The sequence below is a fragment of the Pipistrellus kuhlii genome, unplaced genomic scaffold, assembly GCF_014108245.1.
Source record: "Pipistrellus kuhlii isolate mPipKuh1 unplaced genomic scaffold, mPipKuh1.p scaffold_m20_p_15, whole genome shotgun sequence".
NCBI lineage: Eukaryota > Metazoa > Chordata > Mammalia > Chiroptera > Vespertilionidae > Pipistrellus > Pipistrellus kuhlii.
This window is the reverse complement of record NW_023425460.1, coordinates 29,102,996-29,122,061: the sequence shown is the minus strand read 5'-3', so window position 1 is coordinate 29,122,061 and position 19,066 is coordinate 29,102,996. Positions and strand designations below refer to the sequence as shown.

The 19,066-nt window shown below is 43.1% G+C and overlaps 1 protein-coding gene across 1 annotated transcript in view; it reads left to right on the top strand.

The window, feature by feature from the left end:
• The window catches only part of PIK3AP1 (phosphoinositide-3-kinase adaptor protein 1), a 90,554-nt gene that overhangs the window by 38,533 nt on the left and 32,955 nt on the right, over positions 1 to 19,066 (top strand). Inside the window, exons 3-7 of the mRNA XM_036438715.2 lie at positions 10,768 to 10,904; positions 13,214 to 13,358; positions 15,802 to 15,944; positions 16,072 to 16,204; positions 17,507 to 17,703. Coding sequence (XP_036294608.1) covers positions 10,768 to 10,904; positions 13,214 to 13,358; positions 15,802 to 15,944; positions 16,072 to 16,204; positions 17,507 to 17,703 — 755 coding nt within the window. The remainder of the gene's footprint in view (positions 1 to 10,767; positions 10,905 to 13,213; positions 13,359 to 15,801; positions 15,945 to 16,071; positions 16,205 to 17,506; positions 17,704 to 19,066) is intronic.

Genomic DNA, 19,066 nt, shown 5'->3' with positions numbered 1-19,066 from the left:
AATAAAAGGAGAATAGCTCCTTGTGTACATGAGCTGGAAAAGACTGGGGAAGATTCCTGATCCAGAACCCTCTCCCCGGGGCTGCAAACCCGCCTATGTGTAGTGCAGCTGGGCAACCTCAGGAATCTGCAGCTGGCACGGAACATCTGGATGGCAAAGCAGGTTGGATACAACAGGTGAGCCAGCCTGTGTTGGGAAAGGAAGTCAGCATGGCCTTGTGGGAGGAGTAGATTCAGTCTTCTTTCTCCCTTCTATTCCTCTCTTCTTGTTTCCAGGGAGACAGGGTGGCACCAGATTATCTAAAGCCTGAATTTGATATGTTTCTACAGGTCTTTGCCTTACCTTTTTGGCAAAGGATGGTGATGATGATGATGATGAAGGTGACAAGGACAATTACTCATGTCACTTTAATGAACTCACCCTAATGCCACTAAATAATCGTCACCTCCGTCCCCTGGCCTTGGTGCCTGTAAGAATGTGGAGGGAAGGGCTCTGGTACTCTACTGACCTTCAACTTTATTCTGATTGATAACTGTATGTGCCTTTGGGGGAAGCTGGTTACTTGTGGGTTGGGCATACTTGTCACTGTGTTGGAACCTTTTTGAATGAAAGGGGTTAGCTGGACGGGAAATTCAATACCCATTAACCAAGCTGGGTAAACAAGGGCAAGGAAAGACCCAGGGTGATGACTAAAATGAAAATGAAAAAGCAGTTTTGATGTTTGCCAGGAAGCTGGGGGGAGAAGGGGGATATTGAAACTCAAGTTCTGAGCCCCACCATTGCCAGCCTCTCACCTCCCCCCTCGGTCCCACATGCCTTGACAGTGGAGCAAAACCTCCTTCAGTTGGCTCCTTCATTTGGAATTTGGGGACAAGGCCAAGGCTGAGGTCTCCCTCATGCTTTCTAAGGACACAATAGCCACGGTACTGATTTTCTTAGCTACTAGCTGGTGCAAACAAGATGCACAGTAGGAGAAATGCTTGATATACTTAAGAATCATTATTCTAAGCATTTTGTGAACCATGCTTGTAGAACACTTTCAGACATCAGGTTAATTATAGCATCTTATTTGCTCCTGAAAGCGGAGAGAGCAAGATGTTGGCTTGGTAACACTTTGTTAGCCACCAGCTTGCTCGGAGTGTGATGTACGGTCAGCCACTCCCCTTCTCAATTCTGACCCAGATTTACAAAAGAGCTGATATATCCTGTTTGTGTGTGTGGAATTATAGCAAAAACAAGCAAATAAAATTCTTCAAAATTCTTAAAAAAAAAAAAAAACCCTACATTTTCTATATCTATTTTAAAAAATATGTTTTTATTGATTTTAGAGAAAAAGGAAGGGAGAAGGAGAGAGTGAGAAAAAACATCAATGAGAGAGAGAAACATTGAGCAGTCGCCTCCCATATACCCCTGTCTGGGGTCAAACCTGAAACCTGGGTATGTGCCCTGATTTGGGATCGAGCCATCAATCATTCAATGCGTAGGTTGATTGACACTGAACCACCTAAGCCACACTGGCCAGAGCTAAACTATATTTTTAATCTTCATCCAAGGATATGTTTTTATTGATTTTAGAGGAAAAGAAAGGGGGAGAGAGAGAGTAACATCAATATGAGACAGAAATATGCATTGGTTGCCTCTCATACATGCCCTGACCGGGAACCAAACCCACAATCTACAATAGATATGTGCTCTGACTTATAATTGAACTGCAATCGTTTGGAGTATGGGATAGTGGTCTAACCAACTGAGCCATCTAGCCAAGATTGATCTATATTTTATAGAATTTCTATTTCTCATGAATACTCTTTGCAGACAGACCTTTGACATACAGTCCAACTCTTGAATGGTATTCGGGGTCCTGTCTGACACCGAGGCTCCCCTACCTTTCTCATCTCTCACCCCAACCTAAAAGGTGCCCCCGCTTTGCTTCCCTTAGCCCCGGAATACCGTTTGCTCTCATGCTTCTGTGTCCTTAATCAGACCTTTACTGCTGCGAGCAAAGTCTTTCCGACCCCACTTCAGCATTCTCTGTGCCTTTCAAGATTCTACTTGTCACTTCTTTGGGGATGTCCTTCCTTCTTTGTTTTTTCTCGTGGCCATAAACTGCGTTCTATAATTCCCTGCTTATATCTCATAATGTTTTATTTTAAAGTTATTCCTGTTCTTATTTGTTTCTGGAAGTGGGGAATAATGTATTTCTCTCTTCTTTGGTGCCCCAAAATTACTGAGGACAGAAATTTTCTTATCCTAACATTTCTTAGGGGAGAGGCCTGGGCAAGGTTTTGAATATTTGTTATTCATTGATAGGCAATACATATTTTTTGAAGGAATAAAGAAGTGAATTATGAGTTGTTTTATTATTTTAAATAGAAAATATACCTTTTTTCACAGTAAGGTAACCTCAGTACCCAAAAACTATTTGACCTAATTGAAGTAAGTTAACTTCTCTCTAAAAAAAAAAAAAAAAAAAAAAAAAAAAAAAAAATTCATTGATTATTTTCAGAGAAGAAGAGAGATAGAGAATTAGAAACATTGATGAGAGAGAAACATTGATCAGCTGCCTCCTGCACACCCCCCACCGGGGATGTGCCTGAAACCAAGGAATCGAACCTGGGACCTTTCAGTCTACAGGCCAATGCTCTATCCACTGAGCCAAAAGGGTTTCAGCTTAACTTCTCTTCTTTATCCTTCAGGAAGTCTTTCTCAATTTCACAAAACTCCTATCCCGGTGCTTTCTAAACATTTAGAAACATAACTCATTTCATCAATAGTGATATTTATGGTTTCATCACACAGGTTAGTGCTTGCGGGGAGGGCATCACACAGTTCTCAGTTTCTGTACATGGAGCGTCGTCTTCCCAGTTCGCTGTAAGCTCCGTGAGGCCCAGGCTAGGGAGAACACGCTCCTGGGGTCTCCCAGGGGCCTGTGTCACATACGTACAGTAGACACTCTCGAGGCGATGAGGAAGCTCGGGTTTCAGCACATTTTATGTTGGGCTTTGAGAGAGGGGTCTGATGACCTCATCCTTGTGGCTTAGTTAGATGGATGAGAATTATAACAGATTAGAAATTTTATTCTGAGTGGAACAGCTTTCAAAGATTTCTCAGAATTCAGGCTCTCTATATTCCTGCCCCGTCTGTGCAATGTTAAATTTGGGTCTCTGATCCGGGATGCAAAGGAAGAGGGAACATGGCCCCTTTCATTTGTGGATCCCACTCCCTAGGTTGCTTGTCAATTCATTTCTGCCTTCTTCTAAGAAATCTTAATTTTTCTCCACTTTCTCTTGTACCAGCCACACTAGAAATTCTGGACATAAATTGGTGATCTCCTACTTAATGTTAGCCCGGAGACACACATTTCCTTGTCTGGCCCCAATGACCATTTCTGTTTTATTCCATTTTTGGCTAGATTAATGAAAAAGTCTTAATTCCCAGTTGAAATGTAATCTGCTTAATTTTCTTTTCTGTTCACTTTCTTTTTCCTTGGCATCCAAAACTCAGAGAAAATAAATCAACATGTTTATGCTATAGCCTGTCTTCCCCCTCTTTCCACCTTCACTTTACCTTATTTTAAAAGTCACCAATAAACTTTGCTTATCAAAATGGACCAGTATAGTATAATTCAGCTTTTCTCAAACTTCAGTCATCTGAGAATCATCAACATGGCTTTCAGTTTATTTGTAACAGCTTTATGGAAATATTTATGTGCCATGCAATTCACCCATTTATTTATTTATTTTAAAAAATGTTTTCGTTGATTTTTAGAGAGGAAGGGAGAGGGATAGAAGCATTGATGTGAGAGAAACATCATCACCCAGCTGCCTCCTGCAGGCCCTGTACTGGGGATTGAGCCCACAACCTGGGCATATGCCCTGACAGGGAATTGATCTGGTGACTTCTTGCTTCCTGGATCGACGCTGAGCCACAATGTCTGGGCCAATACACCCATTTAAAGTAGTAAATGAATTTGGGGGAAGGGGGTCTAATATTACATTATCAATTTTTTAAAATTGTGGCAAAATATATATAACATATTTGTCATTTTAACCAATTTCAAGTCTACAACTCAGTGGCATTAATTACATTCACAATGCTGTACAACCATCAGCACTATTTCTAGAACTTTTCCATTGCACTATTTACATTTTTTTATTTTTCAGTTTATTTTAAAAGGAAACGTTGTCACTATAAATGAAAAACCAGTCTATTGATATAAAAAGGTAACTATAAGAATGAAACAGTGAAAAGTAATGTATTCAATTCTACTAGATAATTTTTTGGCCTGTTCTGTCTGTGGTGCAAAGAGGGTATACGTGTTAAAGAGGAATGAAAAGCCCCTCTTGCCCAACGGAGCCTTTCTTCTTGCTATAAGTGGGATTAAAATAGTGAGACGGGACCACCTTCTCACACTGCCTTCTCAGTGTCCCTGAATGTCTGCTGTACACTTTAGAATCCTGTCCCGCACCACCAGGCTGTGCGTGTGGCTCACCCTGTGGGAAATGCTGTCAGAGTGCGTGAGAGCACGGATTTGGGGGTGAAATTTCCATACAGCATATACCGGATGACTTGGACAACTGACTTAAATTTCTGTTCCGCAGATTCTTCATCTGTAAAATGGGCAGAATGACCAGTTCTTTAGTTGTGATAAAATAGAATCATATATGTTAAGGATTTTGTATGGGATATTATAAATGCTCAACAAAGAGCCACCGTGGTCATTTTAAAAAACAATTTTTATACTTTTCCCAAAGCTTAGAAGAGAAGTTAGCTTGTGTACTCTGAAAACACTTCTCCAAAATCAGCACATGCATTCTCTTGTTCTCCTTACGCTATCCTCCCAAAGGCTGCCAAAAACCACAGTGCCAGCTGTGTGCCAGACAGCATGCAGGACAGAGGCAGTGCATGCTGGCACTGTGGTCTGAGAGTCAATTGGAAAGTAAGAGCATGCAGCCTTGGGTCAGAGGCCCCTAGGGCACACAGGCCTCTAGCTGGGCCAGTTGGCTTTTGGTGCCTCTTGACTCAAACCCCATTGGTGAAATGTGCCTGTTGGCCCTTGGGGCACGCCACAGTGTGCCTCACTAAGGCGGCCCCACCGGGCATTGGCGAGTGGAAACCCACACCCAGTCTCCTGAGCTGCCGTCACAACCCAGACCAGGAATAGTAAGTGACGCTGCTTCCTGCCCTGGACCACATCAACCACGGAGGCGGTGCAGTCACCTGCCCGCTCTGCCGCTTGCTGGTTGGCTGCGTGGCTTAGTCAGGTCACTTCAATCCTCAGGCACAGTGTTCCCGTCTATAAAATGGGAATGGGAGAGTGGTTTCTACCTCACAGGGTCATTGTGAGGATTAAGACCACTAAGGAGTCATCACAATAGTCAGTAAATAGTAACTTTTATTGTTATCATTATTGTTAAATAGGGTGTCTGTCACAAGTCCTCTTACATAATATGCTGCTTCATGTAGCTGGCCATAAATCCAAGTACATACATATACTCATTTTATTTAAAATTCATAGTTGCTGTTGTTGTTGTTTTTAGATACAAATAATATATAGACTCCTTTGTGGAGGGGGAGAATTATGAACCTTGAGTTGTTTACAGATTATTATGATGCCATTTAATGTGTATAAACATATTCAACTTCTTATGCTTTCTGTTCTTTCCCTGCTCCATTACCAAGGTTCTTTCTCACCGTAGAAAATATGAAAATACATGGAAGGTTGGAAGGAAGGAAGAAAAGAGGAAGGGAGGGAAGGACCGTGCACAATCCAACCACACATTTTCTTCTGACCTTTTAAAATGAAATTTTCTTTCTATAATTAATACCCAACCCTCTCAGATGTATGATTCTATATCCTGCCTTTTCTGCTTCACGTAATGTGGTAAACCTTTACCTAAAAGTCTTGGAAAATAAGATCTTTTCATCAGTAGGTTATTTTCTGATTTTCACTGATGGAAAGAATGGTTTAGCAGAGGTCTTGGCTCCTTATCTTTCTCTACATTTGAACACTCATTTTCCTCCACAAGAGAGACTTTTAGAAGTAGAATTACAATATGTGGCCAAAGGTGTGAACATTTAAAAGACTTTCTTTTTCTCGGTATATGGACACATGGCTTTCCAGAAAGATCGTAGCAGTTTATGCTTTTGTCATCATCAAATGAGAGTATCTGTCCTACCTCATCTTCAGGCATTTCCTTATTTGAAAAGGTAAAATAGCAATATGTTGTTTTTATTTATTTGTAACTCCATGATGATTAGTGATAATGAATAGGGTGTGTGTGTGTGTGTGTGTGTGTGTGTGTGCATGTGGAGAGAGAGAGAGAGAGAGAGAGAGAGAGAGAGAGAGAGAGAGAGAGAGAGAGAGAGAGGTAAGATGTATTTCTTTCTTTGTGAATTATCTATTTATTGGGCTTTGGGTGTTTTTAAAAAAGATTTCTATGACAATATATATAAAGAAGATTAGTTCCTTGGCATAATTATTTCAAAGATTAACCAGTTTGTGATTTGCCCTGGGATTTTTTGGGAACAGTTCTATTGAGACATAATTTACATAACACAACTTACCCATTTAAAGTGTAGAATTCAGTGATTTTTCAAGATGTATATTTATTGCTGAAAATATTACAGATGTTTCCCCTTTTTCCCCATTGACTTCACTCCCACAACCCCCAGGCCTTCACTGCACTATTTTCTGTTCCATAGGTCATACATATATGCATATTTTCTTGGTTAATGTCTTCCCGCCAATACATACATATATATATATATATATATTTTTTTTTTGTATAGTCACAGGCTTGTGCAACTATTGCCGCAACTAATTCTAGAATATTTTCATCACCTCAGAAAGAAACCCCATATCCTTTAGCTATCATTTCATGATCTCGCCCCACCCAATCCAAGCTCTTCAGTCCTCAGCAGCTACTAACCTACTTTCTGTCTCTATAGGTTTGCTATTCTAGACATATCATGTATTAGAATCATATGATATGTGTGGTTTTTTTTTTGTGTGTGTGGCTGGCTTATTTCACTCAGCATAGTGTTTACAATGTTCATCTATATTGTAGCACGCATTGATATTTTATCCCTTTTTATGTCTGAATAATACAATTCATCAGTTGATGGACACTTGGTTTCCCCATCTTTTGGCTATTATGACTAATGCTTTTATAAACATTACTAGAGGCCTGGTGCATGAAATTCGAACATGGGTAGGGCTCCCTTAGCCTGGCCAGCAGTCAGGGTTGATCAGTGGGGTGACTGGCAGGGTGATTGGGGGGGCCCACTGGCACCTGCCTAAACCGGCCTGCCCTGCCCCCCATCACTGTCACTGGTTACCTCCCTCTGTGGGAGGTAACCAGCTGGGCAATTGAGGGATGGCATCCCCCCACCTGCTCACTGGCTGGCTCCACCCCCACTGCTGCCTCTGCTCACCTCCCTCTGCAGGGCAACTGGTGGGGCAATGCCCCTCCCTCTGCTGGCACCTGCCTTGGCTGGGGGCAGCCCCTACATTGAGTGTCTGCCCCCTGGCAGTCAGTGCGCATCATAGCGACCAGTCATTCTGTCGTTCAGTTGATTTGCATATTAGACTTTTATTATGTAGGGTGATTGAGTTTTTATGTTTTTACATTTTTGTTTAATGAAGTTTTAAATTCATGTCATCAACTCTATTGCTTGTTTGGATTGTATTTCTTAATGTGTTTAAGATGAACAGATCTTTCCCCAAACCAGTTATAAAGCTTTCAAACATAATCTCATCATTTTAAGTTTTAAAATTTGTTTTATTTGATTTTTATTTCAATCTGTAATTCATCTAAATTTAATCTTGGAAGTTATGAGAATTAGGAAGACTCTAAATAGTCCTCTGCCCCTCCACACCCATCCCAAATAACTGAATTTCTTTAGCACCATCTGCTGAGCCATTTTTCTCACCAAACTATTTTCTTTATTCTAAACTGATATTTTAATGCTTTATCATGTGTTACGTTTTCATGAGAATGAAACTTGGCTTGTGAGCTAACTATTATATTTAATTAGTTCTTTTAATTTTTATGACTTTAATGTATAATAAGACTACCCTTGGTTGCTTTTTTAAACTTTAGTAAAAAAAAATAAATAAATAAATAAAAAATATATAATTTTCTTACACAGGAAAATAAATATTATAAAGGAGAACATAATTGCAACAACAATTTAAAAAACAATGGAAAAAGCAGTGTGTGGCTTTATTTGAAAATCAAGGACTTTTTCCCCGCCATAATTATTGATTTAGTCAGGTTTTCTATGTATTTTGAGACAATTTATATTTTTCTATTGAAAATTTCAAAATTCTTAGTATAGAGTTATCACATCAATGTGTTTCTAAAAATTCTTCATATCTGCTATTTTCTTTTTCTCATTTGGCCTATTTATATTTTCTTTATTCTTTTGTTAACTATAATTACCAGAACTTTGACTCTTTGGCTAGACAAATGGGTTAGCAATTTGGAAGAAATAAAGAGTTTTGTGTGTTTTTGTGTTTTTTGTATTTTTAAGCAATGGTATATTGTAGTTGGTCTATCCCAAGAAGATTATGCCTGTATAGTAAATTAGAACAGGTAATTGGCAAGAGAGCATCTAAACAATTCTGGACTAATAAATAGTTCTGGGCAGTGTTTTGCAGTTTTAAGTAACTGATAGAATGTTTTAAGTCAGTAGGGTTATTTTCTCATCCAAGAAGAACCTCAGAAATGAAAAATTGGGATGTTCAGTCATCTAATAATAAAAATTGAAGCTTGATAGCATGTAATTATTAAGAAGAGTAATATTCATTATCCCTGATCTTTTGGACTCTCTCATTCATAGGCTCCATGGCCGATGGGAGTTGCGGGGGTGGCGTGTGCAGCTCTGTCCACGGGGATGGGCCCGAGATGTTTTAAAAGCAGCTGATAAGGAGAGAAGGGTGTGGGAAAGGGCAGATCCAGCAAAGAGAATGGCGGCCTTCAGTTCATTTGGCTCAGAGAGCAGGGAGGTGGAAGATGACTGCAGAGGGATATTAGCACTGAGCAAGGGAGTCAGTAGGAATGGGAAGGAAAGGAGAGTTGTAGGAGTATGATAGCACTGATGCCTAGTGAAAAGCAATATTATCCTCCTTGGAACTCCCAGGGTCCTTTGGCCCAACTCTTAGCACTATATTCTACCTGGTTTTCTGTTGCACAAATAAGATCAGCGATCTGGACTTACTCAGCCAGGCCTTCTGAAATAATGCATCTTGGGAGAAAACATGGAGAGGGAGGAGAAGTAGGATTGTGTGTTTCAATGCCCATCACACTCTGGGGGAGTGAGTAGACATCTGTCAACACAGACATCAGGCTCTAGTTGCTCCTTCAGGCAGAGCAGGTCTTGTGGGTCCTTGCCTCAGACCTTATCCCTAGCTCTGCTCGTCCACCTCAGCCTTCAAGATCGTGGGAGCACAGCTCTCTGTTGGCATGGATTGGGTCTAGCGTGCATGCCTGTGGTTACAGCTTTCTGAGGGGACATGTCCACAATCGCCTCTGCTTTCTACCAGCACGGATCACCACAAGCTCTGCAGGAAGCTGACTCCTTCCTTGGGAGGCCATCCTGTAGGGATTAGCCAAGCTAACCCTGACCTGTCATCCAGCCACCCTTTTAGATTGTGGACTCTAGGAAGGCAGGATAGATGTCTGGTTCACCCACATGTCCTCTTAGTGCCTCACATAGTTGGCTAGCTCTGTAAGTAGTTTTGGAATGCAGACAGCAAGCCCAAGAAAAGGATGGTGAGCCTTCCCTCTCCTCTCAGCCATTCTTTACCATGTGTCTCTCTTTGAGGATCTGATTAAATCTGGGAACTGTCTCCAGAAAAGTATAGGCAAACATACACACATGCACACACAAAACCTTTCACTCAAGTATCCTATCAATGGATGGACCCTGGCTTACAGCCCCTGCCTTGGAGTTCTGGCAGATTCCATTCACACCATCTCAACACCATCTTGTGTGTGCCCTACCTACCCTGTTTCCCTGAAAATAAGACAGTCTCTTATATTAATTTTTTCTCCCAAAGTTGCGCTAGGTCTTATTTTCAGGGGATGAATTACCTTTCTATGCGCTAGGTCTTATTTTCAGGGAAACACGGTACACATCTGCACACCCCTGTTCACCTGCTCTGAATGAGTGCATGCTCTAGTAGAGGTGTTAGCTGTAGTACTGATCTGAAATGTGGTTACATTGATCTAAGATTTTTGAAAATGATTGCTTTTCGCTGTGGCTCTGGAGAGGGTCCACTGGCTAGTCATGAGGATCGAGCCTGAGGAATCGAATTATGACCTCCTGGTTCATAGGTTGACACTCAACCACTGAGCCATGCTGGCTGAGCATGGACAGTCCATTCTTGACCCAACTTGAGAAGAAGGAACCTCCTTTGCTCACAACCACCAAAGGCAGCCCTGCAGTAAGTCCCAAGGTGACGCTTCTGGAAGCCTATTGGTTAAGACCGGACTTGCCGGCCTCAGACAGCAGTCTGCCTCAGACTTTCCCCTCCACCTCAGCCCTTCGCTGTCACCCGACCCTGTGGCCTACATGGTGGTTGACTTCTCATAATTAGGTTCTCTTTCCTGATTTCTCTAGTCACTCCTTTCAGCTTGTATTTGTTTAACATTCAGAACCCATTTCCCTTTTGGTAATGTTTGGGGCTTTCATGATGTGGAACATGCCCATCAGTTCTCCTTCCTTCTATCCCATTCAGCATTGTTCTCTGTTCTGTAGATTCTGGCTGTGACTCAGTCACCGACACCGAAACGGAGGACGAGAAGGCCCTGCCCTACTCGAAGCAGCAGAGCCTGCCGCTGGACACGTCACCTGGGAACCTGATGGTGGTGCAGCCAGACCGCATCCGCTGTGGGGTAGGCGCTTCTGGGGCAGGTGGATCGATGTCAGAACATGGGCTTTCAGGCTTTTCAATAGATTCGGGGTTTTTTTTTTGGAGTAAAGGGAATCGGGTTCACCTGTTGCACCTTAGCCTAATCCCAGCCTTCCTGCGGGGTTCCTGGTATAGTAGCTGTCCCGGGAACCCCAGTGCCTGGGCCTTGGGCACAACTCACTCTTTGAAGCGAGAGAGAGACAAGTCCAGGAATGTATGTGCCATCAATTTAAGACTTTTAGTTCATGGATCCAAAACTTGGACCGGGTGGGAGACCAGCAGACATAAGCATTACAGGACACATGTGCTACCCGCGGAGTTAGAGGCCCCGCTCTGTTCCTGCCGCACCAGTGTAGTGCTGGGAGGAAGGAATGAGAGGCATTTTGAGAGCTGCCTTCTTCACTTCCTGGCCACTGGCATGGCCCACGTGAGTGCCATGGAACCTGATGGCTTAAATGTGCAGGCAAATATTGCTTGTTAAAGGGATCAGATTGATGCCCAAACTTAATGTATCATTTTCAGTGGTGGGGCATAAGTCAACAGGTGACTTTATTTGAAGTCTACTATAGTATTGATAGTTTCTCATGATGAACAATGTGTCATATTAGTTCAGAACAGCAGCATGCTTCCCTGTGCATACAAGCCCTTTGCTGAGTTTGCCACTGAGAGCTCCTTGGGGCGAGGGCAGGCAGCTGTGGCAATGGGCAGTACCAGTGTCTTTGGCCGTGGGAGTGCTTTTCTGTGCTGCCAGAGGTCACAAGGCAAGGACTTTCTCTACATGAGGGTTGCAAACTGCTACTTGGGCTGGATGGAACCCAGACATGGTTGTTTTGGACTGCTGAGTGTTTTGAAAGTTAGGTGTGAAAAATCTGTGTTTCCAGCTTTCTTGGAATCAGAATCTGGTGACACCAGGCCTGAGATGACAGGCAGGGCCAAGCAGCCATTGAAATGGAGCATGCTTCTCGCAGCTCTCTCCGCCTTCCTTCTTGCTATCATCCCGAGACCAGGCTGGTGGGTGCGAGTCAGTGCCGGGTTTGGAACTAAAGAGCGATGCCCTTCCCATGCCTCCCCGATTCTCCAGGCATTTGTTCCTTGTCCAACTTAGGCTCTCACTAACCCAGGATTCGTGCTCCTCGTTGCCTACTCTGGACCTCTGGGTCCGGAGGCAGCTGGGCTGGGGTTGGGTCCTGACTGTCAATAGAACAGACACACCCATTCTGTCTGGCTCCCCACACTCCCTGGGAGGAGTGGCTGGCTGGGCCTGCAGCAGGAGTCAGGTTAACCACAGCTCATTCACATTCAGCCTCAGCAGTGCCCAGGAGCCAGGACCACGCCCCATCCTCATCTGTGGTGGAATCACAGCCTTTGTCATGAGGGGACTGTGAGGACTTTACAGCAGAATCTTAGGATAAACATTTGGGGATTCGCTTTGGCCAGTAATATCTCCTTTGCACGTTTATTTTTTGGGGGTGGAGTGAGGGTGAGGGGAGGGGCTGTTCTTACCAGCTCAGTGTCTTGGAGGACCATTCCCCAGCCCAGTGAAACAAGATAATTGTCTTTGGCAGGCTTGGCAAAGAGATCTGAAAGCAAAGCAAAATAGCTATTCAATTTACTCAGTGCCTTTGGAAAATTAACCCCCCAGTAAGTTATTTCTGTCCTTCCATGAACAGCATTCAGTTGCAGAACAAAAGAGCCTCTCTAGGCAGGTGCCTCCCGCACTGTAAGGTGCATGCGTCCCCCGGGGTCTTGGTAAGATGCAGACTCTGGCTCAGAGGGTCCAGGGAGGGCCTGAACATCTGCATTTCTAACCAGCTTCCCCGGGGAAGCCGCTGCTTGTGGTCCCTGGACCTCACTTTGGGTAGCAAGGCTTGTCTAGAGCAGTGCTTCCCTGGCTGTCTGTGGCGAAGAACTTTATGAAATTTTGTTTCTAAATTCCCAGTTCTGCCACGGACCGATGCTTTTATCAAACACAATACAAAAGGAAAACTATAAAAATGAAATCATAATGCATATAAAATATAAGCCTCGGGTTTTTAAATCATTTCTATTAGGTTCACTCTACAAAGGATTGCTCCATCCAACTGCTGTAAAGGCTTATATATGTTCACTCTTGGTTTTGGAACTTGTGTCATTGGGACCTGCAGCAAACAGTGGACTGCAGACCCACCCTGTTCTGGAACAGCCTCTCTAGAGAAGGCTGGGGCTCAGGGCATGGGAGAGCCGCTGGCTGGGCACCCTAGGAGGGGACCCGGGAGGGAAAGGGGCTGATGAGTGGCTGGTGTCCTGTTTCAGGCAGAAACCACTGTCTACGTCATTGTGAGATGTAAGCTGGACGAGAGAGTGACGACGGAAGCAGAATTTTCTCCAGAGGATGCTCCCTCCATCCGGGTGGAGGGCAAGCTGGAGAATGAGTATACCGTGTCCGTGAAGGCCCCCGGTAAGTCGCCCCCGGTACCTCCAGAGAGTAGGCAGCATGTCAGGGAAGAGGCCCCCTCCTGCTTTCTTTTTACTTGTCTGTCTCTATTCAGCAGCTGAGCAAAGTGTCAGTCGAGATTTGGATCTGGTTGTCATGTTCTGCTTAAAGGACAAGGAAGGACAGACACATCTATGTGCGATGGGGAGAACAATGGCTATATTAAAATTTGTATCATTAGAAAGTTAACATATTAAATTTTTTGGAAGTTAGAAAAATGTCATTAGATCACCATTCAGTCTTTCGGCCTTTTTCACAATTTTTAAAAGCATAGTTGTTTCAGTAGTATCTATGACCTGATATTCTGTTTTGTTTTTTAAAATGTCATCTTATACTTGTTCTCTCTCCATCCCTCTCCCCTCCCCCATGCTATGACATGGACTTTGTAACTTTCCATTTTTATTTGCTTTTTTTTTTGTATTTTTATTGAATTCAGAGAGGAATGGAGAGGGAGAGAGAGAGAGAGAGAGCTAGAAATATCAATGATGAGAGAGAATTATTGATCTGCTGCCTCCTGCATGCCCCCAACTGGGAATCAAGCTGGCAACCAGGCATGTGCCCTTGACTGGAATCAAACCTGAGACCCTTCAGTCTGCAAGCCCATGCTCTGTCCACTGAACAACACCAGCTAAGGCATAACTTTCCATTTTATAATGCATTTATTTTCTTCACAAAAGTAATGTGTGTTCAATACAGAAAACATGAAGAATAAATTAATCGTAAAGGAAAGCATGTAGAAAATTACCCATATGCCCACCCAAAGGAAATCACTGGTTTCTGTATTTTTCCACATCTATGTACATGGCTTCATACTGTCTCATAGTCCACTTTCACTATCCACATTAATAAATATTCTTCTATAATATGATGCTTACTGGTTGCAAGATAAGCCATTGTTTAGATGCACATAAGTTATAAAGCCAGTTCCTTGTGTTGGACTTGTATCTTATAACCATATATTTTTTTTAAAAAATATATTTTTATTATTGATTTCAGAGAGTAAGGGAGATGGAGAGAGTGATAGAAACAACAATGACAAGAGAGAATCATTGATCAGCTGCCTCCTGAACGCCACCCAGTGGGGATCAAGCTTGCAACTCTGGCCTGTGCCCTGACCAGGAATTGAACCATGACCTCCAGGTTCATAGTTTGATGCTCAACCACTGAGCCACGCCAGCCAGGCTAACCATAATTTTTAAAGCTGCATGATACTCAGATGAAAATAAGTCTTATCTTTTAATTTTTTCATTTCCTCATTGTTGCATATTTATGCAATTTCTGATTTCTTGTTGTATTTTTATTGTTTTAAACTATGATAAATATTGAGCATCCTTAGCTAGCAGATGTATTGTTGTTTTGTTTTGTTTTTTCCTTTTGTATTTAGGATTATTTCCTCCAGATGGAATCTCTGAAATAATGGGTATTTTTAAGGATCCTGGAAAATAATGCTTACTGAAATATTGCTACTGTCAAGTTTATTTTGCTATACCATTACCATTTTCATTAAATATTTTTGCTAATTTGATATGTTTTTTTAAAGTAGCCCATTGTTTTAATTTGCATTTCTTTGATTACTAGTGAGGTTGAATGTTTTTCCATGTTCTCTTCTTGTCGCATTTCCTCTTTTATGACTTGAATCTTTGTGGTTGGGGTATTTTTAATTTTTTCTTTTCCCCTCAAAACCCCTTCCTGTGGTGCAGACGAGAGCACGCTGGGAGAGCTCATAGTAATGACAGCAGCACAGTGAATCAGTTCTACTGGCCAGATGTGGCCACAGTGTGGAGTTTCTACCAGGATCCCTCCCACCTTCTGGCAACCACTGGCCTTCATACAAATTGCTTTAAACTCAACTCTTCTTCCTGTTTATTGCAGCCCTGGACCTCTAGTACTGAACAAACATGAAAATCATTCAAAAATTTAATTTCAGACCCAATGAGAATAATTCCTCTGACTCTGAGCCCTGTCATGTGCTACTCTGCTTCTGTCCTTTCCCTCACTTCCCCACCCCCAGCTCACCTCCATGATCTTTCTTCCAGCCTCCAATTAATTTCTTCACCATTAAGATGAATCCATAGCTGAAATGGGTTTGGCTCAGTGGACAGAGTGTTGGCCTGCAGAGTGAAAGGTCCCAGGTTCGATTCAGGTCAAGGGCATGAGCCTTGGTTTCGGGCACATCCCCAGTAGGGGGTGTGCAAGAGGTAGCTGATTGATGATTCTCTCTCATCTATGTTTCTAACTCTCTATCCCTCTCTCTTCCTCTCTGTAAAAATTCAATAAAATATATATATTTTAAAGTTAATAAAATATATATAAAAATATTTTTTACAAAAAGATGAATCCATAAACACTGTTCCCTGGACACTTGTCCTTCCTGGGCACTTTTATAGCGTCTTTTTTTTCTGTTCAGCCCTTTCATCTGGGAATGTGTCTCTGAAGATATATTCCGGGGACTTGGTGGTGTGCGAAGCCATTATCAGCTATTACACTGACATGGAAGAAATCGGGAATTTATTGTCCAACGCTGCAAATCCTGTGGAATTCATGTGTCAGGTAAAGATGCTGAAAGGAAACCTGGATCTTCTGGACATATCATTTCAGCTTGTAGTGTACCAGCCTTGAATCTGCTGGTTGGGAATAGCTTGATGTAAAACCTGACTGTCTTCCCTTCTGTATGCAGGCCTTCAAAATTGTGCCCTACAACACGGAGACGCTCGATAAGCTGCTTACGGAGTCCCTGAAGAACAACATCCCTGCCAGTGGACTGCACCTCTTTGGAATCAACCAGCTGGAAGAAGAAGATATGATGACAAGTAAGCCAACAGTCAAACCTCAAGAAGCCACCCGGGGGTGATTCCAGTTTGCTGGGTCAGCACAGAGTCCACCCATACATCTAACAGCTTCCTGCTCTACAGCCCTTCTTTGGAGGAGCATTCACTCCACACTGGCTAGCCAGAGATTCTTCCACATTCTACATCTGAATACCACACTCCCTTCCTAAAATTACCCTTTGTTCACAAGTCCAAGCTCCTTAGCTTGCTTGCAGAATTCTTCCCAAGGGCTCCTGCTGCATTTCAGCTCTCATTTCTCTCTTCTACTCTCTCCCTTGGCTCCTGCGCTCTGCTCTACAGAAGGCATGGACTCCTTTCACCTAATGAAAATGCTGCCCTGACTCTCGCCACCTGGACTCAGGAATACAGTTCTTCCTGTTCTTTTTGGTTGCCTTTTGCCTGGCTAAATTCTCTTCGTCTCCCCGTAGCAGCTTAGGTTGCGCTTTCCCAGGAAGACTTCTGGAACCTTCAGTAGGTTTCATCTGCATGCTGGGGGCTTTCCTAGCATGTTGGGTATCCTATTAATCTTTCCAGTTCCTTTAAGATTGTCTGGAAATACTTTCTGGTTCAAAACTAAGGCCCAGGGGGAAGACTAAGCAGCATACTCAGGATTACTTGACATACTTTATGAAATTGGGAATAAGAGCTATGAAGATGGACTTCTTTTAAATATATATAGTTCAGAGAGGAAAGGAGAGGGAGAGAGAGGCAGAGACATCAGTGATGAGAGAGAATCATTGATCAGCTGCCTCCTGCCCATCTCCTACTAGGGATTGAGCCTGCAACTTGGGCATGTGCTCTGACCGGGAATCAAACCACAACCACCTGGTTCATAGGTTGACCACTCAACCACTGAACCATACCGGCCAGGCTGCTGCTGCTTCTTCTTTTTAAGAGCACAAAACAATTGCTTTAAAGTACTCTGAAATTTGCAGAGGAGGTCAAAACATGGTTCCCATTGTACTTTGTGGCTGCTATTTAAGCCTTTAGAAAGTCACATTTTTGCATTAGTATTATTTCTCAGGATCCTCTGATCCTTTTAGAGAAAGAAGGTAGGATATTATTAAATTTGCTAATTAAAGTATCATTTCTTCTGCCACCTGAGGGCATAATCTTCAGTGATGCCCTGAGAGAAGTTGTCAGATGTTAAGTCAATCAACCAAGAAGTAACGACTGAGTGCCTGCTAGATGCCACCTGAGGCATGCCAGCTTCGAATCCCAGAACAAGGGTGCCCTCTGCCTTCAATGTTATCTGCCCATTAAGTTTTCTTGGCATTTTTTCAGATCAGAGGGATGAAGAGCTGCCCACCTTGCTGCATTTTGCTGCGAAGTACGGACTAAAGAACCTTACTGCTTTGTTGCTCACATGCCCGGGAGCCCTACAAGCATACAGTGTGGCCAACAAACACGGCCACTACCCCAACACCATTGCCGAGAAGCATGGCTTCAGGGACCTGAGGCAGTTCATCGATGAATATGTGGTAAGGTCAGGGCGGGAGAGGCTCCAGGATTGGAAATGCACTGTGTTGTCGTAGGGCTGCCTTTTCAGCAGAGACATGGTCATATTTCATCGCTAGCATGTCCTCCTGTGGCTCTTCTGGCGGCACCTGTATGTGTGGCCTTAAGAAATGAGCCCTGGAGCCCTGGCAGGTGTGGCTGGGTGGGTTGGAGTGTCATCCCGTAAACTGAGAAGTTGTGGGTTCTATTCCCACTTGGGGCACATATCTAGGTTTTAGGTTCAACCTCTGGCCCGGTGGGGGCATATGCAGAAGTAACTGATCAATATTTCTCTCTTGCATCAACGTTTCTCTCTCACTCTCTCCTCAGTTCTCTAAAAAAAATAAAAATAAATCAATGAATATGTCCTTGGATGAGAATTAAAAAAAAAAAAAAAAAAAAAAAAAAAAAAAAAAAAAAAAAAAAGCCCTGGAGTCACATGGACCTGAGTCCAAGTTCCCATATTAACACTTGTCAGCCACATGATTTGGGAAAATCGTGTGTGTGTTCTCTCTCTCTCTCTCTCTCTCTCTCTCTCTCTCTCTCTCTCTCTCTCTCCTCTCTTTCTCTCTCCTAGTATGCAGAGGAAGATAATCATAGCTTTATCCGTATGTTATTTTGAGGATAAAAGGAGACAAGATAGGTAAAATACTGAGGCCTATCTTTAAAGAATTTAAAGAGACATTTGTGGAATGAATCCACTGAAGGTTTGATGCTGGTTCCTCTTCCCTATTCACCTCCCCACCCACTTCTAGGCACCTTGGTGGGATGCTCCCAGCTTTCTCACTCACCATCAGGCTCAGGTGAACTGGGTTAGGATGGGTTCCTTTCTTAGCAGAAAACACTATAAAACTCTGCGGTTTCAGAAGTCCACCGTGAAGTCGCACATTCAGCTGACAGTTCGTCTCTTTCTGAGACTGCCTGTCTTAAAGTGGATACGCCCAGGTTATCTGCTCACCTGGTTTTGGACCCTCAGGTCCTACTTCATTACGACTTCTGGTCCTTTTTTAGGGTAATCTCACCCGTGGCCAGACTTTATTCCATAACCCAGTCTTGCTCCCATTGACTCATGGGCAGCTGCCCTTCCCCCTGACTCAATCCTTTTTTTTTTTTTGTTTCCCCCCATCTTCAGGACGTAGGAGTATCTAGGCCTCTGGAATGGGGTTGTGGCCTCAAAAGGAACAATAAACACAATTCTGTCCTGCTCTCTAGCTCCAGATAGGAGTGAGCCCAACACCACCCAGAAACTGAACTCTGCTCTGTATTTGAGAGTCGGCAAGACAATGACTTGCTGTGGCACATAGAGGGGGCCATGTGCAACGTTTTGGTACAATGCTAAAGATGCGT